The sequence below is a fragment of the Aspergillus sclerotioniger genome (assembly GCF_003184525.1).
Source record: "Aspergillus sclerotioniger CBS 115572 chromosome Unknown BO94scaffold_30, whole genome shotgun sequence".
Lineage (NCBI taxonomy): Eukaryota > Fungi > Ascomycota > Eurotiomycetes > Eurotiales > Aspergillaceae > Aspergillus > Aspergillus sclerotioniger.
Genome location: NW_020291020.1, coordinates 331,511 through 355,075, shown reverse-complemented (window position 1 = coordinate 355,075; position 23,565 = coordinate 331,511). Strand labels below are relative to the sequence as shown.

The 23,565-nt window shown below is 50.9% G+C and overlaps 10 protein-coding genes across 10 annotated transcripts; 4 read left to right on the top strand and 6 right to left on the bottom strand.

Moving 5' to 3' along the window:
- Positions 1-497: 497 nt before the first annotated feature.
- BO94DRAFT_627427 (uncharacterized protein) lies at positions 498-1,840 on the top strand. The gene is made up of 3 exons (XM_025617424.1): positions 498-1,209; positions 1,260-1,473; positions 1,527-1,840. Exons 1-3 carry the CDS (start codon positions 851-853, stop codon positions 1,740-1,742), a joined length of 789 nt encoding a protein of 262 aa, XP_025463786.1. The 5' UTR covers positions 498-850; the 3' UTR covers positions 1,743-1,840.
- Positions 1,841-2,324: 484 nt separating this feature from the next.
- Positions 2,325-4,408, bottom strand: BO94DRAFT_524537 (uncharacterized protein; the record flags this gene model as incomplete). The annotated part of the gene is made up of 6 exons (XM_025610273.1): positions 4,326-4,408; positions 3,927-4,276; positions 3,788-3,870; positions 2,845-3,739; positions 2,647-2,791; positions 2,325-2,578 (listed from the first exon to the last, which is right to left on the bottom strand). The coding sequence occupies exons 2-6, from the start codon at positions 4,029-4,031 to the stop codon at positions 2,325-2,327; spliced, it is 1,482 nt and encodes a 493-aa protein (XP_025463785.1). The 5' UTR covers positions 4,032-4,276; positions 4,326-4,408.
- Positions 4,409-4,636: 228 nt separating this feature from the next.
- On the bottom strand, positions 4,637-6,340 carry BO94DRAFT_524536 (aurora family serine/threonine-protein kinase; the record flags this gene model as incomplete). The annotated part of the gene is made up of 3 exons (XM_025610272.1): positions 6,106-6,340; positions 4,815-6,041; positions 4,637-4,765 (listed from the first exon to the last, which is right to left on the bottom strand). The coding sequence occupies exons 2-3, from the start codon at positions 5,967-5,969 to the stop codon at positions 4,637-4,639; spliced, it is 1,284 nt and encodes a 427-aa protein (XP_025463784.1). The 5' UTR covers positions 5,970-6,041; positions 6,106-6,340.
- A 1,925-nt stretch (positions 6,341-8,265) lies between these two features.
- Positions 8,266-12,140, bottom strand: pex1 (AAA family ATPase peroxin 1; the record flags this gene model as incomplete). Its single annotated transcript, XM_025617423.1, has 4 exons — positions 8,266-11,531; positions 11,588-11,666; positions 11,726-11,965; positions 12,030-12,140. The coding sequence occupies 4 exons, from the start codon at positions 12,138-12,140 to the stop codon at positions 8,320-8,322; spliced, it is 3,642 nt and encodes a 1,213-aa protein (XP_025463783.1). The 3' UTR covers positions 8,266-8,319.
- A 375-nt stretch (positions 12,141-12,515) lies between these two features.
- Positions 12,516-15,451, top strand: BO94DRAFT_568744 (DNA replication licensing factor MCM7). Its single transcript, XM_025614700.1, has 4 exons — positions 12,516-12,927; positions 12,979-13,112; positions 13,163-15,080; positions 15,143-15,451. The coding sequence occupies exons 1-4, from the start codon at positions 12,613-12,615 to the stop codon at positions 15,200-15,202; spliced, it is 2,427 nt and encodes an 808-aa protein (XP_025463782.1). The 5' UTR covers positions 12,516-12,612; the 3' UTR covers positions 15,203-15,451.
- A 201-nt stretch (positions 15,452-15,652) lies between these two features.
- On the bottom strand, positions 15,653-16,030 carry BO94DRAFT_474580 (putative adhesin; the record flags this gene model as incomplete). Its single annotated transcript, XM_025608520.1, has 1 exon — positions 15,653-16,030. The coding sequence occupies one exon, from the start codon at positions 16,028-16,030 to the stop codon at positions 15,653-15,655; it is 378 nt and encodes a 125-aa protein (XP_025463781.1).
- A 1,079-nt stretch (positions 16,031-17,109) lies between these two features.
- BO94DRAFT_524523 (ATP-dependent (S)-NAD(P)H-hydrate dehydratase) lies at positions 17,110-18,686 on the bottom strand. Its single transcript, XM_025610271.1, has 6 exons — positions 18,452-18,686; positions 18,348-18,387; positions 18,246-18,292; positions 18,179-18,189; positions 18,094-18,126; positions 17,110-18,042 (listed from the first exon to the last, which is right to left on the bottom strand). The coding sequence occupies exons 1-6, from the start codon at positions 18,543-18,545 to the stop codon at positions 17,158-17,160; spliced, it is 1,110 nt and encodes a 369-aa protein (XP_025463780.1). The 5' UTR covers positions 18,546-18,686; the 3' UTR covers positions 17,110-17,157.
- A 370-nt stretch (positions 18,687-19,056) lies between these two features.
- On the bottom strand, positions 19,057-20,749 carry BO94DRAFT_627420 (uncharacterized protein). Its single transcript, XM_025617422.1, has 2 exons — positions 20,489-20,749; positions 19,057-20,435 (listed from the first exon to the last, which is right to left on the bottom strand). Exons 1-2 carry the CDS (start codon positions 20,492-20,494, stop codon positions 19,383-19,385), a joined length of 1,059 nt encoding a protein of 352 aa, XP_025463779.1. The 5' UTR covers positions 20,495-20,749; the 3' UTR covers positions 19,057-19,382.
- A 224-nt stretch (positions 20,750-20,973) lies between these two features.
- aspf8 (ribosomal protein P2) lies at positions 20,974-21,838 on the top strand. The gene is made up of 3 exons (XM_025610270.1): positions 20,974-21,042; positions 21,111-21,276; positions 21,354-21,838. Exons 2-3 carry the CDS (start codon positions 21,118-21,120, stop codon positions 21,522-21,524), a joined length of 330 nt encoding a protein of 109 aa, XP_025463778.1. The 5' UTR covers positions 20,974-21,042; positions 21,111-21,117; the 3' UTR covers positions 21,525-21,838.
- A 219-nt stretch (positions 21,839-22,057) lies between these two features.
- BO94DRAFT_627418 (40S ribosomal protein uS19) lies at positions 22,058-23,378 on the top strand. Its single transcript, XM_025617421.1, has 5 exons — positions 22,058-22,177; positions 22,247-22,265; positions 22,533-22,590; positions 22,772-23,068; positions 23,123-23,378. Exons 1-5 carry the CDS (start codon positions 22,160-22,162, stop codon positions 23,190-23,192), a joined length of 462 nt encoding a protein of 153 aa, XP_025463777.1. The 5' UTR covers positions 22,058-22,159; the 3' UTR covers positions 23,193-23,378.
- Positions 23,379-23,565: the final 187 nt, after the last annotated feature.

The window sequence follows — 23,565 nt, the reverse complement described above, 5'->3', positions numbered from 1 at the left end:
TCGATATGGCATCTCCGAGAAACGGGTAGGTATCTAGGTATCAATCCCGATTAGCCAGGAACGAACGGGAGTCGAGGAAGGTTACTCGAATAGGGTAGAACTCCGCAGACCCTGGTCCCCTGTCGTCATTTACAGACATGCCATTCCTACATAGTACATATCTAGCGAACGGATACAATTTCCGTCCGTGTAGTGATCATTCCCAAGGTCATCGAGTTAATCCTTCTTCCATTTCCCATTTATTAACACCATCATCCTTTATCCTCATCGCACTCGAAATCAAATGCAAGATGCATAAATTCCTCGCCAGCCAAGACGTTTAATCTAATCCCCCGCGCAAGCCTTACGTACCACCCATGAAACTTGCCGTCTCAGCCCTCACGGCAGTACTGCCAACCTCGGTATAAAGCCCGTCACTAAGCCGTTAGTCCCCGCCATCCTTCCTTCCCTTGATGAAAATAGAGCAATCATCAGACCGAAATCTCCTATCGCTTCTTATCCTGGCTTTCGTGCAGAGTACGGAGTACTGGATGCGCTATACCACCACGAAACAAAATCCATCCTCTAATGCCAATGAATCCTCAAGCTTTATAATGTGACCGTCTCCCATGTACCATGGTCCTGTCACAACGTTGCTCTTTGACACCATCCTGATCCAATCTCAAGAAGAATGTAGAACAAGCAGAGCAAGACCAAGATGCTTCATTGCGTGCTTGAACGGTCCTATCCCTAAAATTCCAGCTGAAGCTAATAATCCTAAAGCGGCTTCGCAGGCGGTAAACAATACTGCCTCAACCAGCGAATCATCCAACTGCGTTCTGAACCGCAATCCCTCTAGGCTCCAACCACGATGAATTGCTCTACCGAAAACAGGGCTCGTCTAGATGCTGTGACGGCGATTGAGAGGTCCCTGGCATCGGGTTTTCTTACGCAGTATACCCCGGGTGATCTAGGAGCTCACCATGTAGAAGTCAGTACGATGCGCCTTGACGGCGACAGACAGCCTCCATCCCAATCTTCGTTCTTCGAGCCTTACATGGGCACACTACCGCAACCTGATCCCGAAGAGGAGTATCCTCCCTTTGATGAGAATGGGGGTGTTTTCTGCACCCCGATAGCTTGGGCACAAGACATCTATCAGTATCTCCGAGCCTACCTAATGGACATAGCGGGCCAGGAAAACCCCAATGATCATATTCAGCTCATGCAGTATGTGATAAGAGCACTTCTCTACAGGGGCAAGCTAAAAGGATCAACAGACCCGGTAACTTCGACTACAATCTTTGGGAACATGACTATCACTTCAACTGGCGTGCTACATCCGCTTCCAAAGTCCCTGACGGTCCCTGGCTTAAGTGCATGATTCTCAATGACATCCAAGGAAGTGATAAGATCACGCGCGGGGAACTACTATGTATTTGCCAAATCATGATCAAAGGTCTTGGAACATATGAGAATCATGTTATGGCTCCCGTATGTTTGTTTATCCTGCCATCTAATTCCCGGGACTGATTCCTTTGTTTCAGGTATTGCTATTATCCTTCATGGGTCCGCGACATGGTCGCGTTCTTTTAGCCCATCATGATGGCAACAAACTGGTCATCTATAGGACAGAGCTTTTCGACTTTCAGTCCAGAAACGTGTCTGCCTTCAAGATCCTCGCACGGTGGTGGTGTTCGGGTGGTGTTGGGAATACGGTTACAAGGAAACCAAACATTGTACAGAAGGCACTCAAGCAATAATGGTTGCCCTCTAGGCTTGCTACCAGAACCACCAAGGGGAGCCTGGATAATCACCGAGTATAATGATATGGGATGATCTATATAGAAGGACGTCGGCCACCAAATAACTAATTTTAAAGCAATATAGCCTCCTTTTCTGTTATCTGAATCAGAATGCAGAGAAGTGAAAGGTACGGGCTTATAAATAAAACAGGGAGCCTAAAACTACCCGGAACCGGGAATTTGTCACATCTACTACTACCCCTACCACGAGCAGCCGGTGTACTTGGGCCTAGAACCACTAGTAGTGCAGGCATGCCTAGCAGGACTAAGTAGACCGTCCTTATGGTTGGTATGCCATGCGTGCCGCCTTGCAATCTTGCACAACCTAGGTTATCATTCAGGGTTGGGACTCCTTCATTCGGGAAATTACGGAGATACCCACACTCTTCCGGTGGGCTCTTCCTGCTTTTCTTCCATGCCCGGTATCAGCTCTCTATTAATAGATAGTAGCATTACAATCTCTATTGGTCGAGACAGCAGGCTTCTTGAAGAGTGAAAATAATTGCGGGATCCAAATTGCATGGGCAAGAAGCGTCGAAATCATTCCAGGATGTCGTCCAGGGGACAGGCTGCCAGCATATCTAGATTGTCCTGGAGAATACCCCAAGGGACCGTGTTGAAAGGGGCCAGGGGTTGATAGCCATCGTCGGATCTGCAAAGCAGAATATTGGATTTGGAATAGCGGCCTCTATATGAAAAGTCTCCCCAGGCGAGGACTTGGAGGTTTGGAAGTCCATCAGCACTGAATGCCCACTGTGCGAGATCGTATATTTCCTCGGGTTGGTAGGGCAGATCTGTTCCGACTTTAGATTCCATTGCATGCACCTTGGCTGTAGTCCTCCAATCAGGGATATCAGCTCACCTTTGCCATACTTATAAGTATAAAGAGACTCAGAGAACCAGTTCGGTTGCCCAGAGCTTATTAGTCTATCAAGGACTACCCCGCTTGTCCTAACATGTACCAATTTGCAGGACGGCCTTGGCTTCATTCTTTGCAAGTGGGTGGCCTAGTACTCTGTTAGAATTCATATAGATTCCAAGATCTGTGATCAACACATACCAAGTTTCTAGGTGGAATGGAAGATCCAAAGCAAGCCAATTGCTTTCCTTGTATGATATGTTCCAAATGCAACGGCCATGGTATGTCTCCATCAATGAGGTTTTGACCACCTCTATCCACTAGATTGTGCATCACAAAGCGCTTGAGATGACGATGGCTTGACAGCCTTTCTGTGAGAGCGGTCCAGTCAATGGGCTCAGGGAGCATCAAATAGAGACAATTTAAATCGGAAGCGTGAACAATGAAATCGCAGATTGTCTCCGTGATATACATGTATGCATCTTTCTGGAGACTACCGAGATCAAGAGACAACTCGAGAGATTTCAGTTTCATTGGCTTTCCAGAGTTGAGCAGCCTTCGTAACCAGTCGAGTGATCCTGGGCAGTTCCGCAACTTGAGACTCTTTAGGTGTTCGACATTGAAAGCATAGGCCATTTCCATATCGGTATGTTCAAAAGAAACAGCTGACAAATGAAGATTCTCCAGAGACGAAAATATGACCTTCTGGTCTCCAGGGTGGATATTGAGCACTCTTTGCGAGAAGAAATTGTCCGGAACCCTTGCGGGCTGGGGACTTTGTTGACGAAATCCGTCGGCCCAGATCTTCTCCGCATGAGCCCAGTTCAAGAGGTCAAGAGTGAGTGATTTGATTTGATGACCATGGTATTTGATGCTTTCTCGGACAGATTCGAAGTCGTAATATCGGCTCAAACCCTTCCAATCCAGGGACTGTAGTTCTCTGAATTGGACAAAATTCACCAAGTGCTGCGCGTTCTGACTTGCAGCACATTCTCCATCTGTAATTAAGGTAATTGATTGAATCTGTCTTTGATTTCCAAGAAAAGAGTTGTTGCCGCAGAATATAGCCTCTGGAATACATGTTCCTACCTCCCACCTACAATCACGTAAGTAGATTACCCAGAGTGAGAAAGGCGATACGAACCGAAAACTCCGCAGTTGATTATCTGGAAGCCTCAGAGAACCCAACGCAGAATTCAAATCAGCAAGAGGGTCCACCGGATGATCCTGCACTAGTTTATCAATCGTCGTACTTTCAAGTGTCCGGTGTTATAAGCACTCACCTTCTCCAGGCCCTCGTCTATATCCTCACCGCCCATAATGTCAAAGTTTACACTCACATCATCTGAAGGAACTTCAGCAAGTCCATCCTGTACAGCATCATCCATGAAGTGTCCATTGGCCCGTAGTGGACACAGCGGGCTTCGACTCGCTCATGGATTGGAACACTGAAGCCAAATTCTCGTGTATATTTCAAGTATCTCCGTGGTATAGATTCCGAAGTCGCAACTAACTCCTCTATTGATAGCTCGGGGGCGGACACAACAAGAGACTGGTATAGATGTGGAATGGCTATATCATGAAGCCGCGTGCAGACTTCACAAAGGCGCTTCAGGTCCCTACGGCTAGCGATCTTCATATGATAAGCCATTGATACGAGATTCAAGTAGGCACTGACTTACTAGGCTGATGATCGCATCCAATAGTTCTGACGGAAGCCTGGTTAGCATATTGGTTATCGGTTACTATTTCTCACGGCTGAGACTAGGCCCAGCAGTGGATTATTATGGTCCCCGTAGCTAACGGCGGCGGGAAGTGGAGGTGTCTTACTCTTACCGTTTTACGAGTGGCTCCGGGGCGGTGACAGAATATGGGGACCCCTGTTTCCTTTTTCAGCCACAAGTCCAAGGTTTGAACTCCCAGGCAGACATAACAAGACATCCGGTGTATTACTGTCATTGGCTGGAATATTATTGATAGCATTGACTTAAAGCTACCGTCTACTAATAACTCGACTGGACTTATCATCTTGTTTTTCCGCGCCCTCGCAGTGTTTGACAATCCAGGGGTGTTGTCGGACTTGTTCCAAAGAAATCCACTGATCCGAATCAACCACCAGTAGCTAGAACATAGTCAGTACTTCGTTGTTCCTGTTTGGAGAAGACACCTACCTTCTTGATAAGGTCCTTGGCTTCAGAGCTGACAAAAGAAGGAATCGTCATATCCCCCCTGGCGATTCTCCGCTGTGTCATAACAGGTGTATCCTCAAAAGGTGCGCTTCCAACCAAAAGCTCGTACATCAAAACCCCTAGGGCCCATAGGTCCACCTTTTCATCATAAGGTTTCTCGTATCTCTTCGGATCGACCATCTCGGGAGGCAAGTAGTCCAGTGTTCCACACTTCGTGAGCCTGCGCCCACTTGGCGCATGAACACTCCAGCCAAAGTCCGACATCTTCAACTCTCCGTGCAGACCAACAAGAATATTCTCAGGCTTAACATCCCTGTGAATGACATGTTTGCGATGTAAATATCGTAATGCACTCGCCATTTGTGCAATGTATTGAGCTGCCATCCACTCGGGGAAACGATTCTCTCTCTGCAAATGGTTGTATAGTTCCCCTTTGCCAGCATACTCGAGAATCAAGATTATTCGCTTCCGATCGTGGAAGTGGCCGTATAGTTGTAGGATATTGGGGTGGCGCAGATTGCTCTGAATCTCAATTTCACGAGCCACCTGTTTCTCGATTCTTCCCTGTTGGATCTCATCCTTGTGTAGTACCTTTAACGCACAAACAAACCCGGTCTGTCGCTCTCGTGCAAGATATACCCGTCCAAAATTTCCCTTTCCTAGGGGCCTGCCAATCTCAAACATGCCTAGATGGAATAGCTTGGGGACGGGTTGTGTGATAATCTGAATGGGGTGCTCTTCTGCCTTCACCGTGGCGTTGGATGTAGAGAGAGTGCGTCGAACCAGGGAAAGAGGTCGTCCGCCTTTGGCTTGAACTACTTGGGAAGCGCCATGTTTGGCGACGGTGTTTTGTCGCTTGGCATCACCAACATGATGTTCTTTTGTCTCGGACGTTATATTTGATGATTTCTGCGACACAATGACCACAGCGAAGGGTTGTCGATCCCAAGAATAGGGTTCCTCGCCTTTGGCTTGGGCCACTTGGGAGATGACATGGCTGGCGACTGTGCTTTGTTTCTTGATACTGGTGATGTCGTTTTTTTCCGCCTTGGCCGCTTTATTAGGTATTTGTGTCAAAACAACCGAGAGGGGCTTTCGAGTTCGCCGAGGTGATTGTCCGCTTTTGGCTTGAGTCATCTGGGAAGCGAAAGACCTGGAGCTTTCCGGCGGCCCGACTCAATCGGATGAACGTGTGCTGGTGGCTGTATCCTTCTCTCTATCATCAACTGTGCCCTCAACGCATGCCTGGAAGGATTACTTAAACCGGACCTACCTTGGACTTCTGGTGTGAAATGGTTCCCTCATGCCTGTCGTTCTCATCATGAACAGACAGATGCCTGAGACGAGCCTCAAGCGTCTTAGTTGCCATACTGGTGTAGCTGTTGTTTCACCGTTGTTCGAGTTCAATGAAACGAGATGGTCATCAGGGGATTGACTTTTTCTAGAAAGGCGACTTGAAAAGTTTCTTGTGGACGACAATGGGTTGAAAGGACCTTCGTTTGCGATAGGATCGTGAGCACTGAGCTGAATCGAATAGATCATGTTACACAGGGGCAATACTATGGCAGTAACCGGTCGCCCTGGAGACCGAGTTGACCGGACGGTGTTGCTATTGGCTGCCCCGTATGTCAACCCCCGGTTGGGGATCGCAGATCGATCATCAAGCAAAATGTGTTTCTCTCCATAAACGCAACACCCTCAAGATATAAGCCGAACTATACTGCGAGACAACTTAAGCAATAGATCGACTGTATCTTGAATTTCCCTAGGTGCATTCTCGTCAGCTCTAGCGCCGCGAGAACGCTACCACGGTCCAGTGGTGATATCATCCTCTATGGATCTAGCATGCCGGCTTGCATAGCCAGGATACATAAGTAGAAATCGTACCGATAATTTGTTCGCTGACCCGCAGACCGTCCACAGTTGGCCCAAGCAAATCAGACGGGGCGTTAGGACTATCGGCTTCTGAATCGCTAGGCAGCATGTCCAGACCGCTATCGAGTTTGAAGCCCTCAAACATCTCTAGATCGCCGGTGTCCAGACTCCAAATCCTTTAGCAAGACGGGTGTGGAGACTGGAGCCTAGGATGCGGGGACTCGGTCCGTCGTCGAAATGGAGCCACTTTGGTGTCTTGCAGGTTGATAAACTAAACCTGTCCGGGCTTGGACCCAGTGGTGCATTTCGATCGATGGGAGGGTTGAACATAGAACATGGTGAACTGGAAGATTGAAGCAACCTAGTCGGCAGTCGGCAGTCACTGTATAAGTGTTTTCGGTATTCATTGAGTAATTGCGGAAATAGATTTGATCAAGTCTAACATATTATGGGGGAATATTTCAATGTGGTTTTCATGCGGTGGAAACCGTCGAGGTCAATCATAAGTCCAAGAAGATATACTCCACCCATGTCAGTGTAAATTATGACTCTAGTTTGCATAAGGAGTAGACTGAATAAGAATCGTTATTGTGGCAAGCGATTCCTCGTTCGTGATTGCTGCGACTTGAAAGAAACATCATCAGTCCACGCTACACCATCCAAGTCCAGAACCATGGATAGAGAAGCACAATCAGTCTTGGGAGGTATATCTTCATCAAAGACAGACATCCATCGTTGAGATAACCCAGTTGCAATTGAAATAAATGGACATTTATACTAGATCGATTGTAGAATTGTCAGGTACTAATTTTCCTCGACATAATTTGCTTGCGAAGATGTCAAGAAAATCATTCTGGTATTTCGATGTTCCCTGAGCTCTATGTCTTTGATAAGCACTTTCATAGTTCATATGCTATGTGATCGATTTATAGCGCGTGTTCTTCTCCGGGTCGTGCTAGAGATACTCATTGTCCATTGTGACGAAGGTCGTCCCCATGGCTGGCGAGATATTGACCAGGGAGCCCAACCAGCTTCCTCTAAAAACTATTTAATTTCCTTATCTGTCGGTTCTAGATGAATACTACTATCCTCTACATAGAATGGTATATCCAAATTTCTAGACACTTTGGCTGGATGCTACCACTGTGGTAGTGAGGTAGTGAGGATGATTTTTGATGTTCCCTTCCCGCACCTCGCTTAGCGGGCCAATAAAACAGCTCCAAGTCCGCTAATTTGTCCTATATAATTCATTGTAAAATACTACCAAGTGCCTTCGGGCATTTGGTCAATTTGAAACGATACAGAGAAGATTAGCATGGCCCCTGCACTAAGGATGACACGCTCAATCAAAGAGAAGCTACCAGTTTTTTTTTGCACCTTTACCGGGTTGTTTTTGGAGGTGTGGTGTTTTGGGGTCTTGAGGTAGGGTTTTAGGGAGGGTGTGGGTTCGATTCCCTGACTCGGTGGTCTTTTTTTTTTGTATTATATGTATATCTTTGGGAGGGACTGTCTGCTATGTACTTGGGGTTGTTTGCATAATGTTATTTTCTTTATGTATGTTCGACATTTAGCAGTATATGTACTAGGCATGATAAATAATGTACATCGTTCATCACATCAAGCTCGTTCGTCCTCCTATCTCTTGGCTGCCTTCACCGTTGGGCATCTCGCCGTTTCTACCGAAGATGAACTCCCGGTAGATCCCTTCCAGGCGTCGTCTTTCAGCCTGGCTGAGGGAGCTGCGTGTGGTGTTTAGAGAGCGTTCCATGTGCTCCCACCGAACAATGATTTCCTCACGCGTTTCCTCCTGAGCGGCCCCGTTGGGTACCACTGCCTGGGTACTGGATGTGCCCTGCTCCGACTGTCGTTGGCGCCGTCGTGCGTTCTTGATGGCATCGAGCTTGGACGCCACAACTGCCGGAGAAGGCATCGACACTCTTCCAGCATCCTGCTCGGAAGCCGAGTAAAGGAACTGGATGAACGACTTGGTGCTAGTGCCCGTCGATGACGGCTTCGTCCCATTCTTGGCTGTGGACTTGTCGTTCACTGAATGGTCTCCGAGGGCATCATGAACTGCTTCAAGATGAGCATTATATACGACGGCCTGCAAATCAGCACCGGAGAAACCCTCTGTACGGGCTGCCACTTCATCTAGACGAGCAACAACTTCCTCGTTCATCACGAGCTTCTTGCTCACCGCTTGGATAATGTCAAGCCGGTCCGCATGGTTGGGCATGTCACAAATTAGAGACTTATCCAGACGTCCCGGTCGCAGCAGAGCGGGATCGATCAGATCGGGTCGGGAGGTCGCAGCGAGAACATAGACTCCGGAGAGACCTTCAGCACCGTCCATCTGGGTGAGGAGCTGATTGACCACACGGTCTGTGACGCCTGTGGAGTCGTGACCACGTTTTGGCGCGATACTGTCAAACTCATCGAAGAAGAGAATGCATGGTCGAGCAGCTTGCGCTCGTTCAAATAGATCACGCACGCTCTTCTCACTCGCACCGATATACTTGTTCAGAATCTCCGGTCCCTTGACGCTGATAAAGTTCAGACCACACTCGCCTGCTATCGCGCTAGCGAGAAGGGTCTTTCCACAACCAGGATATCCGTAGAGCAGCAGACCTGAGCGCAGACGCAATGGGCACTGTGCAAAGATAGGAGCGTACTTGGTAGGATATTGCAACGTCTCGAGGAGCATTTTGCGGGTCTCAGTTAACCCACCGATGGCGGAGAAGGTCGTAGTAGATGAGGTGAGTGTAACGTTTCGAAGAGAAGCAGGAGTGAAGCCTTTGATGGCATTCTCAAAATCATCTGACCCAAGCGTGATGGCTCTTGACGAGGCCAAGGAATCCTGAACTGATCGAATTAGAGCCTCGTTTCGAGCGCGTGAGACAAGAAGGACCAGATCGCCGGGCATGTATCCGTCGGTCTTTCCAGCGAGATCCAGAAAATCTACATCTCTGCCAAGCACGAAGCCGTCTGCTCCGGCTGAGCTGGGACGACTCCCGGGATTGGAAGGGTTCAGCCACGAATCCTGAGTCGAGGAACTGGACTTTCGTGCATGGCCATTCATCGCAGGCGGGGCGCCCCGATCCTGAATTGTAAGTTGCTCCAGAACCTTTCGCCGGCCTTCCTTGTCCGGGGCTCTCAGGTGGATTATCTCTCGGACGACGTGCCCTCCAATTATGACATTGTTCAAGAACTCTTTAGATTGCGCTGTGGCCAGCAGCACCACCGAAGAGTTCATGGAGCAATACTCGCGTACCATGGAGCAGATCACCTCACTGTTCTGGCGGCTGCGACCATTGTCTCCTCCCACTTGGAGCTCTGTCTCTACAGGACATAGCTTGTCAAGATCGTCCAGGATTACAACTGACTGTCCGCCAAGACGGGCACACCAGGAAGCGGACATGAAAAGGCGATTCAGCGTTTCTTTGATGTTCGAAATGCGGGTTTCGTCAGTAACAAGTTTCCGACAAGAGAAGTACTTCACATTGAAAAGGTAATCCTTCCGCACACGGTGGGCCAAGAGATGACTCAAGGCTGTCTTTCCAGACCCGAGACCACCGGTGAGCAAGATAGAGGATGATTTGGTCAGGTTATCGATGGACTGCGAGATGATTTGGTCGATTCCAACCATTTCGGGAACCACGGGTGGTAGTGCATCGTCCGATGGCTGGGCGGACGAACTCGATTCTGCTGGACGGGGTATTTCAGCCTGCACTTCCAGTGGCAGTTTGGTGTCTGATCCCAAGACCCATCCTGTCGCTGGCTTGATTGTCTCGGACGTGCCCTTCAGTGGAGGGTCAAATCGGAGAATAGCACCATCGAACACGGTCCCTGTAACCTGGTAGTCCGTACTTGGCAGGACCATCCCATCGGTCAAAGGTCCCGCTAGTAGCCCCTTATCCATTCCAGAACTGTCATACAGGATTTTGATACGTTCTGCTAATGCATCCCTTGCGGCTGCGGTATCAGACCCGAATTTCAACCCGTCCTTCTTCTTAGATGCATTACCTATGAAAGGAAACACCTTGAGCGCCTTCACTGCAGACCGCTGCAGCGGCGGGGGAGCCGCTTCGACTCGAACAATACCGCCTACTAGACCCTCGGCACCTAGGGCTCCAGACAGCAGAGTCGAGACAGCAATATGTTGGGTATCCGGGGCATCCGTCCACGGAATCAACCTTGCAATTAGCTTTGCTGCAGGTGTTCCAGCCTCGCTGCCTTTTTGTTCCGTCTGCTCTACCTGTTGCTGCGGGTCAGGCGGCGCTTTCAGACCAGCAGGCTGGACGATAGAGACGCAAGCCCAGCCGGCGCCCCGGAGCTCGTTTGTGGCAAGCATGTCCGGATCAACCCAAACGCGGAACCCCTCATTGTTGTCTTCCTCTGCCTCTTCGTCAAAATATTGCTCGGACAGTTGGCGGTCGATTCCTCTAAAGAAGAGAGAGCCCCTGCTTGTCGAGTCGGACCGACTGCTCTTTGGGCGTACCGTGCTTCCGCTACTCCGTCCCCCAACACTCCTCTTGCTGCTTCCAGTAACGCTCCGGCTATCCCCTCGGGATCCTCTTGTAGCCTTCGGACGGGTCTTTGGAGCAACGATGACTTCTGCATCTGGCGCAATCTTGGCGAAAGGTGAGGTATTCGGGGGAGCGGGTGTCAAAGACGTAATGACAATATTCGCGGTCGATGTTGGGGAAAGGTGCAGCGCAAGAGGGTGCATATGCTCAGGCTGAGTTGCGGTGTACGTTGGGTTGGGGAGAGCCCGAATCTGGGACAGAAGGTTGAGTTCTAGGAACGTTGCATGGAGCTCAATGACTGCAAGAAATTAGCCAAACCCGCGCATTACAGATTATGACGACCCAAAAACATACTCTCCCAGTCTTCCGGAGTCAGCGGCTCGATGTTGATGGTGTGAGCAACAGGTGGATCGAGATGGATGTATATCCCGACCTAGGCGCATTAGCATCATTGGGAGCCCCGCGGGTCAAATGGTCAAATGGCACGCGTACTCGTTGTCCATCAGCAAGGCCCAGGACTCTCCCGAACGTTGTGTCCAGCTCAACGGTGGAGATATCCTGCTCTCTGGCAGCGGAGGCACTGCTGATACCGTCTCTTCCGACGACCGGAGCGAGCTTCCGCTTGCTCGGCATTCCCGTCCATCCTAGATAGCATGACCGCTGCGCGGGGCTGCCATTGGCCTTTCCAGTGGTCGAGCGGTACTGTAGCTCGATAATTACATTCTGTGCGGCCTAATTCTATGTCAGCTAGGGCAGGGAGACCGTGCGCCTGTCCTGAAGGAGATGGCTGGCTTACAGTATTGGCATTGACCAGCAGTGCGACCAGCGAAGGTGGCAGGTTTACTAGGCAGTTCTTCAAAGGCACCAGGGAAACTTCCGCTGTGGTGGAGGGCTTTCTGGGGGCCATTCTCAGGCGCGGAGTATCAAGCTCGTGTGGTCAGCGAGCAGAAGGGATATGAGACCAGGGTTCTTGGGGAGAAAAAAAGAAGACCAGACCTCAGCATCTCCCCGGACTCTGTCGCATTGACTCCGCAGACCAGCCAGTCGCCGTTGGCCGAGGTGGCCCGCCGCCGATGGTCGGGCCGAGAGTTGTTCCCTTCCGACACACGTGCATCGGGCGCTAGGCCCGATCTGGGCTGGCACCCGAAGCGGAATGAGCGACGCGAAATGGACGCGTCGCGACGTGACGGGTTGCTGCGGCACCGAAAGTCGCAAGTTCTTGGACGGCGACCGCCAACTGAGAACTCCGCCAAGGGACGCTTTGGCCTAACCGCCGCCTTTCTTTTTACCTTCTCGGCCCCAGGCGATTTTAGCACGATCACAACCCGCCTCCATTGCCAGCGTTGGTCAATTGAACTGGCTCGTTGCCTTGTCGCACCATGGCTCTCAACTCCTACACCCTCAACGTCAACTACGAAGCGCAGTTGGATGCCTTCAAGGATTTTCTGAAGCACTTTAAGAGTTTTGAGTCGGCCTCGGAATCGGCTGCGACAGAGGCCCTCGAAGATCTTCACATCGACGAAGATGGCACTAGCGATGAATATGACTTCATGGACGATGTCGACCAGGAGGGCGGTGCGCAGCGAGCCGGCCGCAGACGCCGGGAACCGAAGCTGAAATATATGCAACTACTCCAGGAGGTCGCTGACCGCGAGCGGACAAATATTCTGGTCGAGCTGGATGACCTCGCCACGGTAGACGCTTTCTTCTAAACTGTTCAAAGGGATAAGTCTAACTGATTGCAGTATGAAAAAGGCCTTTCGGAAGACAATGAAGACCTGCGACTGGTTGAGAACGTGCAAAAGAACACATACCATTATATCGATCTTTTCTCCCGGGCGGTTGATGATCTGATGCCGAAGGAAAGCAAGGACATTACGTATGCAGGAAGTGGCTATGCTTCAAAAAGTTGAGGCTAATCGGGTGCAGGTTCAAAGATGACGTGCTTGACGTTATCATGTCGCAGCGCGAAAAGCGGAATGAGGCCATGAACATGGCTGCGGAGGCCAATGCTGATGCTGATGCTGCCCAGTCTATCTTCCCCCCTGAGCTGACCCGCCGGTACACGATAAACTTCAAGCCCCTCACTCCCTCAGGGTCAAGCAGCGACCGCCAGTCCAAGGCCCTTGCAGTGCGCAACGTGCGCGCGGAGCACATCGGTGGCTTGATCACTGTCCGGGGTATCACAACTCGTGTCTCTGATGTCAAGCCGGCCGTCGAAATCAACGCCTACACTTGTGATCGCTGTGGATGCGAAGTCTTCCAACCGGTCACTACGAAACAGTTCCTTCCGATGTCCGAATGTGTGTCCCAAGAATGCAAGACGAACAACTCCAAGGGCCAGCTGTTCCTCTCCACTCGCGCCTCGAAGTTTGTTCCTTTCCAGGAAGTGAAGATCCAGGAAATGGCGGATCAGGTGCCTGTTGGACATATCCCACGAACCATGACCATCCACTGCCATGGCAGCCTTACCCGCGAACTTAACCCCGGTGATGTTGTCGACATTGCAGGAATCTTCCTCCCCACCCCTTACACAGGGTTCAGAGCCATCCGCGCGGGCCTGTTGACTGATACATACATGGAAGCTCAGCATATCACCCAGCACAAGAAGTCATACAACGACACGAACATGGACAGCCGAACCCTCCGCAAGATCGACCAATACCAGAAGTCCGGTAATATGTATGAGTACCTGTCGCGATCGATCGCCCCGGAAATCTACGGCCATCTCGATGTGAAGAAGGCGCTGCTTCTGCTCCTCATTGGAGGTGTTACGAAAGAGATGGGCGACGGCATGCACATTCGCGGTGACATTAACATCTGCCTCATGGGTGACCCTGGTGTTGCCAAGTCCCAGCTGCTGAAGTATATCGCCAAGGTCGCTCCCCGCGGCGTGTACACGACCGGTCGAGGAAGCAGTGGTGTTGGTCTCACGGCTGCAGTGATGCGGGACCCGGTAACGGATGAGATGGTTCTGGAGGGCGGTGCCTTGGTTCTGGCCGACAACGGCATTTGCTGTATCGATGAATTCGATAAGATGGATGACACGGATCGTACGGCAATCCACGAAGTGATGGAACAACAGACCATCTCCATTTCGAAGGCGGGAATTACGACCACCCTCAATGCTCGCACGTCTATCTTGGCCGCAGCCAACCCGCTGTACGGCCGGTACAACCCCCGCGTATCTCCAGTTGAGAACATCAACCTCCCCGCTGCCCTGCTTTCGCGTTTCGATGTCATGTTCCTTATTCTCGATACCCCTTCGCGCGAAGCAGACGAGGAACTCGCAAGCCACGTCACCTATGTCCATATGCACAACCGCCACCCCGAAACCGAGGATGCTGGCATTATGTTCACGCCTCAGGAAGTGCGTCAGTACATTGCCAAGGCGCGTACCTACCGTCCCGTTGTTCCCTCGTCGGTCTCTGACTACATGGTGGGAGCCTACGTGAGAATGCGGAAGCAGCAGAAGAAGGACGAGGCCGAAAAGAAGCAATTTTCTCATGTGACGCCCCGTACGCTGCTCGGTGTTGTCCGTCTGTCACAGGCATTGGCGCGTCTCCGGTTCAGCGAGGAGGTCGTCAGCGAGGATGTCGACGAGGCGCTGCGCCTGGTCGAGGTCAGCAAGGCATCCCTGGCCACGGATGGCCAGTCGGGTATGGACCAGAGCCCGACCAGCAAGATCTACTACCTGATCCGCAGCATGTTGGAGAGTGGCGCTGCGGCTGTGGGCGACGGAGACGAGGGCGAGCTGAGCATGCGGAGAATCCGGGAAAGAGTTCTTGCCAAGGGTTTCACGGAGGATCAGCTCAACCTGGCCATTGACGAGTACGAGAACAGCAACGTGAGTGCTACCGGGGTTTCTTGTTTAATATGTGGACATCTACTGACATGCTTTCTCAACAGGTCTGGCAAGTTATGGGCAACGGCAGCCGTCTGGTTTTCATTGATGGTATGGAAATGTGAAAGGCTATTACTACTTAATCTAGCACACGCTGGCAACCGTGTTCGTATATGGGGCTAGTATCGTATTTCTACTAGTTTTCTCTTTTCGCCACCTATTTTGGCTATTCTTCTTCATACGTGAGAGACGTATATGAGGCCGTGTGAGATTCTCAAGGATGGGTCGGTGTTCCGGTGTCATTGAACGCGGGGTTTTGGAACAATCAATCAAGGAACGTTCTTCAATGATATTATCAATGTAAAGGAGTGTACATCTTTTCCCACCATCTGCCAAGTCATCCACCACAGTACCCAAGTACATAGTACAAGTATGATACCACCCTCCCCCTCTCTCATCTCTCCGTCCCTCTCCCCATCTCCCATCTCCCATTTCCCATCTATCACCCCCAATCCCACTTCCCCTCCCCCAAACCATCCCATATCCCCCCAAAAATACCCCGAAAACACTCAGATCTAAACCCCACACTGATCATAAAGCTTCACCTCGGAACAAAGCTGCGGACTAGCTCCATACGGATTATCACACAACGTATTACACTGGGTATATTCGGGCGTGAAGACCAAAAACTGATACCCGGGGACATTCAACCGGAACTGCTGGGTGATGTCGTAGTTATTGTACGAGGCCTTGTAGCCGGCACGACAGGCGCAGTGGAATCGGGCGCCGGTGTTGATGCATGAGGTGGTCACGTCGCAGTGGTTTTCGCCGGAGAGAGGATTGCAGGTTCCGCATGTGGCGGGGGTGGGGTTTGCGATGGCCGGGAGGGGGTTGGTGAGGAGGAGGAGGGAGAGAGGGAGGAGGGTGGTGGTGGTGAGGGATGGGAGGTGCATTTTTGGTTCTTGGTTGAGATTGAGATTGAGGTTTGGTTGTGGTGGAGTGGTTGAGAGTGATTGATGATGAGGGTATTTCGGAGGGATAGGGATAGGGGTGGGAAAGGATGGTTATATACCTTTCTACCTGTGTGGTATGATGCTTTTAGGATTGATCATGATAGGGCTAGAACTTGGATTGGGTCAGTTAGTTCGTTCGTATACGATGTATACTTCCTGGTAGTTGGTGGCTGGGTATCGATGGAGGTTGTGGACGTCACGAGGGAGTATCTCGGGTCCTCTAAGACATGCATCTCCGCATTTAGACGCCTAACGAGGCGGATTTTTGCTTTCAGGGAATTTAAACTCAATGATATCGTTTGTTCTGTCCGAGGGAATACGAGCTCTGGGACACGGCTCGAGCATTCTTTGACCGGGGGATGGGTACTGGGTGGAGGTTAGAAGCGCTGGTTGGGGTGCCAATCAAAATAAACTCACTGCGGATATGTGGGGATCTATGCACCATTGCGTAGTGGCTCGTTGTTGACGTTGATAGGGCTACTGTGAGGTTGCTGAAGCTTAGGCGCAACGTCAAGGTTGGGTGGGTGAACTGGCTCGGTGGAAATTATGTCTCAGTTGGACTGAGCTATTGAAGGCGGCGTTGAACCATTGGAGTTAAGGACCGAAGAGGTCGATTCGGATTCTTGAGGCTTTCAAACCATCAGGTAACATCGGTATGACAGCAATTCATGTTCATGGCCTATTCCGGAGTTTGAAGCTGGGTGGAATGTACTATTGTGTTTTCTTCATTGGACAATCGTAGCTGCAATGAATGACATCAAAATTATTCATAGCTTCAATGGCCAGTACGATGTCAAGACAAACTCTCCGGGCAGTCCCTGTCTATGCCTTGCTGACCGACTCTGCAGGAATACTTGAATCCAGCCTGAAAGGAGAAAGAAATTGACGATGCGGTGCGGTACTATCTAGCGGAAGGTGGTAGGAACGAAGATGGTATGCGCTACGGCAGACAAAGAATTAACCTTCAATATGCCAATTGGCACCGCCCCCATCTACACTTTAAATGAGGCTATAAATAACCCTTCATTATGTCATATCCTAATCTACCGACCACCTCGTAAAAGCCCCTACAGCCGTGTCTTCGACGCCTCCGGCTCCCCAATCAAATGGAGGAAACTCTCTTGAACCTCATCGGTGAGATCACTTGCCTGCATGCTCCGCCCCTTGGCCAGAAACGCTCGCCGGGAGCACTCCCTCGTGATGCTGCTGCCCGCGAACGCCGCAAGAAGCAAAGTTGTGACGGGTGACATCCTCTGGTTCTCCGATTCCAACTCCGCCTGAACCTCTTGCTTAGTTTCCGCCTCCTTCTGGTTGTCTTTCTCTCCCGAATCCCATAGTCCGTTATGATAGGCCGCCCTCCAGGCCAAGAGAGTACCCAACGACCCGGTGAGCGTATCTCCCTGTCCTCCACTCCGCTTCAGTCCACCCGGGATATCAGAGACAATACTGGTGACACCGTTGGAAATGATGTCATGAGGACCCTTCTGAATGATAGTCACGCCACCAAGCGCCTGAGACAGCTGTTCACAGGCCTTGGTCTCCTCACTCGTCTTGTCGCCGCCGTCGGACTTGGAGCCAATCTCAGCTTGGCTAGGAACGTCGATACCCATGGCTTTCGCGAGACGGCCGAACTCATTCACATTAGGTGTGAGGATGCACTCCTTGTATCCCTTCACCAGGTCCGGGTCCTCCGTGACGAGAAGTAGACCGTCCGCGTCCAGCACAAACGGTATCGACCGGGACCGCGCTTCTTTCATCACCTCTGCTACGACCTTGAGCGTGACTCCGTCACGACCTAGACCCGGTCCAATTACTAGACAGTGGAGACGAGGAATCATAGCGATGATGGGGCTAGCGAGTGACGGGGCGTCAATAGACTCGGGGTTTTTGACGGTGTCGCTGCTTGGCAGTAGTGGATGGACCATTAGGTTCGGCGAATATGTTTTGATGACCTATTCAAGATCAATTCCACCCGTTTAAGCGTATCGGTAACTGGAACTTACAACTGCAGCCGACTTATCACAGATTACATGACTCTGTAGCCTGTCAGAAAGTACCCTACAACGGTCGTAGTTCCCAGTGGCCTACCATGTCACATCCTGTGGTGTCATGTCAGCGTACAGACCAATCATACTAGCACTGAATATATTTTTACCTAGTCTAGCCGATGCCATTGAAGAAAAGTATGGAGCTCCTGTGTAACTTGGACACGTTCAGCTTAATCCGCGCTGCATGCGCTGAAAAGGGGAGAACATACTCTAAGGAGCCTCCGATGACGGCAACACGTCCCTGTTGACCTTCAATTTGTCAGGAGAGAGTTCCTAGACTATTTTCCTATCCTCATTTTCATCAAGGGCCTACCTTTGTGGAATTTCTCAAGCATCGGAGGCACCATATTGCGCACCTTCTTTAGTAAGACCTTGGAAGAGGTCGACACATGGTGCACCGACTCCATGACGACGGGGGAAATAGCAATCAATTAGCTTTAAAACTCGACGCAGAAGTAGAGACACTGCTTCCTGAGAAGAAGAGAGATTGTTAAGCTGCAAAGCAATGGACGAGGGAAGCTCGAGTCAAGATCAAGATGAGAGTAACTGAGGGACGAGTGATGTCACCGCCTACAGGTGGGGCAACTGGGTCGATAAGAATCCGGACATTACATACTTCTTACTGCTTTACCAGCAATGACGATGGCAATTATTACAGTACTACTCCTGTCTGATAGGAGTAATAACTTGGCAATGCATAAAGTTAGTAATCTTTACTAATTGGACAAATAGGGGATTATTTACTATGATCCCAGCAATGACAGTACCAAATATTATCGTGTCGACTGGGTGTCTTAGTCTTTCAGGAATCTTCCGTCCTAGTATCTATCTAATATCTATATTTGCTTGATAGTATCCGTTGTTATGAGGTGTTCCGGCCGGAGCCCCACTGACTGCCTCCGGAGGGAAGAAAGTATTCACAGCTTCATAGTATCCAATTTCATTCAAAGCTACGACAAGGACAGTGACGGTGACGCCGGCTATTGTATGTGAAGTAATAATATGTAAAGTGAAAAGGAAGAAAGAGACTGGACCCCCATCTATCGACACCTTGACGCTCGCTGATGCTCATCCAAAATGATACAAAAAGGACAAATGAAAACAAAGAAGACCAGTAACGTCGTATGTAACGCACCCTCGGGGTATTCCTCGCTGATGCTCCGGTTCCAAAAACAAAAGGGAATGCCTAAATCGGGGTGAATCTCCTAGCGGGATATATCTGTTAATAATAGCAGCATCGCCCCTTATCGGCGCGCGGCCAAAGCCGTGAGCTTCTTGCGGCGGTCCAGCTTCTGCTGCTTGGCTGCAAGCTCCGCGCGCCATTCCTCTTCATCCTCGCGTCTTGCCGCCGCCAGTGCAGCAGCTTCCTCTTCCTCCATAGCGTCCAGGCCTGCCTCCATATCCGACGATTCCGAGAAGTAGTCATCGTAATCATCCGCATACTCCCCCTCATCTTCTTCGTCAGTCCCCAGGTATTCATCCATTCGAGACCGTTTGCTGGCCCTAGATTGGGCCTTCCACTCGGCAGGGTTTTTTCGCGGAGGCAGGCCGGAAGTTCCTCGGTACTCGTTTTGGTTTGAAGAAGGAGTCGGATTCGAATTCGGAGTCGGTCTTGCAGTGCCTTTGTAAGATAACGGCTCGGATTCCCGCTTCTTAACGACCTTGCTGTCACCAGGTTTAGTTTTGGTAGCTGTTTCATGAGCACCTGCATGACCAGTAATGACACCGGGTTTCTTCGCCGACCGTGCATCTTTCTCTTTCGAGGATGTCTCCGCTGCCTTCTTTTTGCGTTCCACCTTACTGACCTTTTCTTTCGGCGCAGCCTGATGTTTGAACATGCCCACTTGAGTCGGGGCCTTTTGTTGTAGTTGTTTAGCCTTCGCCATGAGATCCGCAAAAGAGCCTTTAGGGGGAGGCTTCGATGACACAGGGGGTGCCTTCTGCGGAGTCGACGAGCGGCTCTTGATGGTTGATGTTGTGGATGTGGATGTAATTTGAGCACTAGAACGGGGCCTAGGGGCCGTGGATACGGCAGGCCTCATCGTAGTTGTAGCAGTTGTCCTGGCGGGTGCTGGGGGAACAGGTTTTGCGGGACGAGCCAGCTGCTCCTCAGCCTTCCGTTTCGTTCCTGTATCAATAGGTTTGCGCTCGGGAGCGCCATCCCGACGGACATGGATTGGCCTGCGAGCCGGAGGCCTAGTACTCGGGCCGGACACAGGAGGAGTCGGTAAAGAAGAGGTGGATGGGATTGGAGACGGTTTGCCCGTCTCGATGGATGAAAGAACAGAATCAAGAAACTAGCGTCAGGTCAGCAGGGCCATCAAGCCGCGAGAAAGCAAGAGTTTCTTACACTCATTTTGTCGCCTGGTAACCAAGAATGCGCGAGATCTATGTAGGCACAAAGAGGATAGGTTCACCGTCGGTGGTTCGTATGACGGGGTAACTTCATGACTTCGTTGCGGAACCACTAAAAATCGAGATCCCAGACTTGAAGATAAGCCGACTTCACTATTTAGAGCCAGAAATGAGGCAGGACGTGAATGGGGCATGCAACCGATGCTGGAGAAGCAACAGCTGGACACAACGAGGTTGTCCAGATAAGGCCGCTGGGCGAAAACGATGCAGGAAGTCGCCATCCTGTCTTCTAGAACCAGCGGCCCCACGTGACCGGGGCCCAAGGCATGGAGTTTGCCGCATGCGCCACACCTGCTCGCTTAGCCGGAACTAGCACGATCCGCACCAGCCACATCCACCAGCCGCATCGCACTTTTCTTGATTTTCGAGCTCCGATTCTACTCTTCTCTTTTTCCGTCCATCACATCGCTAACCCGCGAACTCGACGTTTCAGTCTCCGCCCAACTTTGCGGTTAAATCGATTGATTCTCGTGTTCATCACAAAACTTTGTATGTTCAATCCGCATACTCTCTTCGCATTCCCTCCGTCGCAATCATCCTGACCAGTTTCGTTGCAGATTCACAATGAAGTACCTCGCTGCCTACCTTCTCCTGTCCCTTGCTGGCACCGCCAGCCCCTCCGCTGAGGACATCAACGGCGTCCTCTCCGCCGTCGGCATCGATGCCGATGAGGAGCGCCTCCAGAAGCTCATCTCCGAGCTCGAGGGCAAGGACCTCCAGGAGGTCAGTTATACCCTTGAAACCTGAGAGGGACGAAATGCGACATTTGAACTGCATACTGACGAGATTTCCTACAACAGCTGATCGCTGAGGGTTCCACCAAGCTCGCTTCCGTTCCCTCCGGCGGTGCTGGTGCCGCTGCCGCCCCCGCTGCCGGTGGTGCCGCCGCTGCTGCCGACGCTCCCGCTGAGGAGAAGGAGGAGGAGAAGGAGGAGTCCGACGAGGACATGGGCTTCGGTCTCTTCGACTAAGCGCCTCGCTCCGAACCGAGAAAAACGTAACAGTTCGTGGGGGAACCGGAATCTGGCGGTTATTTTCAGTCTTGGGAGGAAAATTGCCCATTGGTCTAGTCAAGCCGGCATGCGCCAGGCTTTTCTGATGCAGTTACGATCTATGCATACGTGAGCTGGAAAAAGCTTTAGCCAATACAGATTGTCTGACCTCCCGATTGAGTTGATGTGCCACGACGTAGATGTAATATGGGATGCATGCCCCAGTTTTTTTATGCCCTTGTAACCACCACTTCTAAGTCTGGAGAGACCTGCAGATACATGAAATACATGATAAGCACTTTCAAGACGATTAAAACCAACACTGTAAGCCAATGAGCGCCATCAGAATCGATATGCAAAAGCCATACCCCATACAAATGTTTAGGGCACCTGGACCGACGGCCCTACAGATGGGTTCCCAAAGCGGCCTAGCGTGGTAGGGTCGCAACCCTAGACTAGTCGCTTAGACGAGGCTCCAGCCCACCTCCCAACCCAGCGCAGAGGCACAAGAGACGCCCGACGAACGTTCATCAGCGACACGACACGACAACCCATCGTCCTTTCGCTTTTCGAGTCCCGATCGGAAAGCGACCTTGAGAGGAACACCCGCAAAAATGGCTGATGAGCACTACGTGAGTCCTCCGCTATCAAAGTCTATCACAAGGAAGGGGGGGAAGATGAACTAACATTGTTATCTGCAGAACGCCGAGGAGGCTGCCGGTACGTTTAAACTTTTACCTGAATCACCCTTTACTGCCCTGGACCCCGGAGACGAAGACAATTCGCGTTGTGGAATACGGTATATCGATTGGAAATGCGATGAGATGGATTACATATATTTATATCGATGATGCGACTTGAATGTTGGACGGATACACCGGACCGGATTTTTGTCGACGTTTTCTTATCTCCTTTTCCGCACACGATCACGAAACCACGCAGCTATGAAGTGAAGGAACACAGGCGCTGACGTATATCCGCGAACAGAGTTGAAGAAGAAGAGACAGTTCCGCAAGTTCACCTACCGCGGTATTGACCTCGACCAGTATGTTCCACTATGATCATTCCTGTGCACCCTCCGGCCCCGACTCCGAACGAGCGATATCAGCATCATGGATATGGATTTTTGCGGAAATCGTCGTGGGAGTCGACGGCTCAGGAAGGGTGTATCAGGCGATATGAAGGGGGAAACAAAGACATGGAATCTGACCTAGTTTGCAACACAGGCTCCTCGACCTCTCCTCCGAACAGCTCCGTGATGTCGTCCACGCCCGCGCTCGTCGTCGCTTCAACCGCGGTCTGAAGCGCAAGCCCATGGGTCTCATCAAGAAGCTCCGCAAGGCCAAGCAGGAGGCCAAGCCCAACGAGAAGCCCGACCTCGTCAAGACCCACCTCCGTGACATGATCGTTGTCCCCGAGATGATCGGCAGCGTCATCGGCATCTACTCCGGTAAGGAGTTCAACCAGATCGAAGTCAAGCCCGAGATGGTTGGCCACTACCTGGGTGAATTCTCCATCTCCTAGTACGTTTTCCTCCCATCTTCGAACGGAGAGACATCCGTCTAATAATCACACAGCAAGCCCGTCAAGCACGGTCGTCCCGGTATCGGTGCCACCCACTCTTCCCGTTTCATTCCCCTCAAGTAAAGAAGAAAAGCTTTATGGGGTGTCGTGTGGAGGATCGGGCGTCCGGATGTGCTGGGAGGATCTACGAAAAAATGGATGGATACCAATATGCATTTCTTTGGGTTCATCTACTTGTATGTCAAGTGCGGGTCAGCTGTTTGCATCTCAATATAAAGGTCTTGTCGGCATGAGAACGAACCAACCGGGTCCTAAAATCAAGATCCACGCCTCAGTCCGTCCAGACTGGGGCAGAGACTTCGCTGTCGGATAGCTAGGACGGAAGTCTAATTTAACGATTTCAACATTTCATTCACGTCCCGTAATCTATATCTTGCCACTCGTACACCACTCCTTATCTCTCCACTGCAGTTCATTATCCATAATCCAAACCCAT

What these genes read in the sequence shown, in the direction of transcription:
- BO94DRAFT_627427 (XM_025617424.1), top strand. Translation starts at nt 851, where the DNA reads ATGAATTGCTCTACCGAAAACAGGGCTCGTCTAGATGCTGTGACGGCG. An exon ending in GATCATATTCAGCTCATGCA is followed by an intron (nt 1,210 to 1,259) that starts GTATGTGATAAG and finishes AAGGATCAACAG; the next exon opens with ACCCGGTAACTTCGACTACA. An exon ending in AGAATCATGTTATGGCTCCC is followed by an intron (nt 1,474 to 1,526) that starts GTATGTTTGTTT and finishes CCTTTGTTTCAG; the next exon opens with GTATTGCTATTATCCTTCAT.
- BO94DRAFT_568744 (XM_025614700.1), top strand. Translation starts at nt 12,613, where the DNA reads ATGGCTCTCAACTCCTACACCCTCAACGTCAACTACGAAGCGCAGTTG. An exon ending in AAGGAAAGCAAGGACATTAC is followed by an intron (nt 13,113 to 13,162) that starts GTATGCAGGAAG and finishes AATCGGGTGCAG; the next exon opens with GTTCAAAGATGACGTGCTTG. An exon ending in ACGAGTACGAGAACAGCAAC is followed by an intron (nt 15,081 to 15,142) that starts GTGAGTGCTACC and finishes CTTTCTCAACAG; the next exon opens with GTCTGGCAAGTTATGGGCAA.
- BO94DRAFT_524523 (XM_025610271.1), bottom strand. Translation starts at nt 18,545, where the DNA reads ATGGAGTCGGTGCACCATGTGTCGACCTCTTCCAAGGTCTTACTAAAG. An exon ending in GTCATCGGAGGCTCCTTAGA is followed by an intron (nt 18,293 to 18,347) that starts GTATGTTCTCCC and finishes AACGTGTCCAAG; the next exon opens with TTACACAGGAGCTCCATACT. An exon ending in GTGATAAGTCGGCTGCAGTT is followed by an intron (nt 18,043 to 18,093) that starts GTAAGTTCCAGT and finishes GATCTTGAATAG; the next exon opens with GTCATCAAAACATATTCGCC.
- aspf8 (XM_025610270.1), top strand. Translation starts at nt 21,118, where the DNA reads ATGAAGTACCTCGCTGCCTACCTTCTCCTGTCCCTTGCTGGCACCGCC. An exon ending in AGGGCAAGGACCTCCAGGAG is followed by an intron (nt 21,277 to 21,353) that starts GTCAGTTATACC and finishes TTCCTACAACAG; the next exon opens with CTGATCGCTGAGGGTTCCAC.
- BO94DRAFT_627418 (XM_025617421.1), top strand. An exon ending in CGCGGTATTGACCTCGACCA is followed by an intron (nt 22,591 to 22,771) that starts GTATGTTCCACT and finishes TTTGCAACACAG; the next exon opens with GCTCCTCGACCTCTCCTCCG. An exon ending in GGTGAATTCTCCATCTCCTA is followed by an intron (nt 23,069 to 23,122) that starts GTACGTTTTCCT and finishes ATAATCACACAG; the next exon opens with CAAGCCCGTCAAGCACGGTC.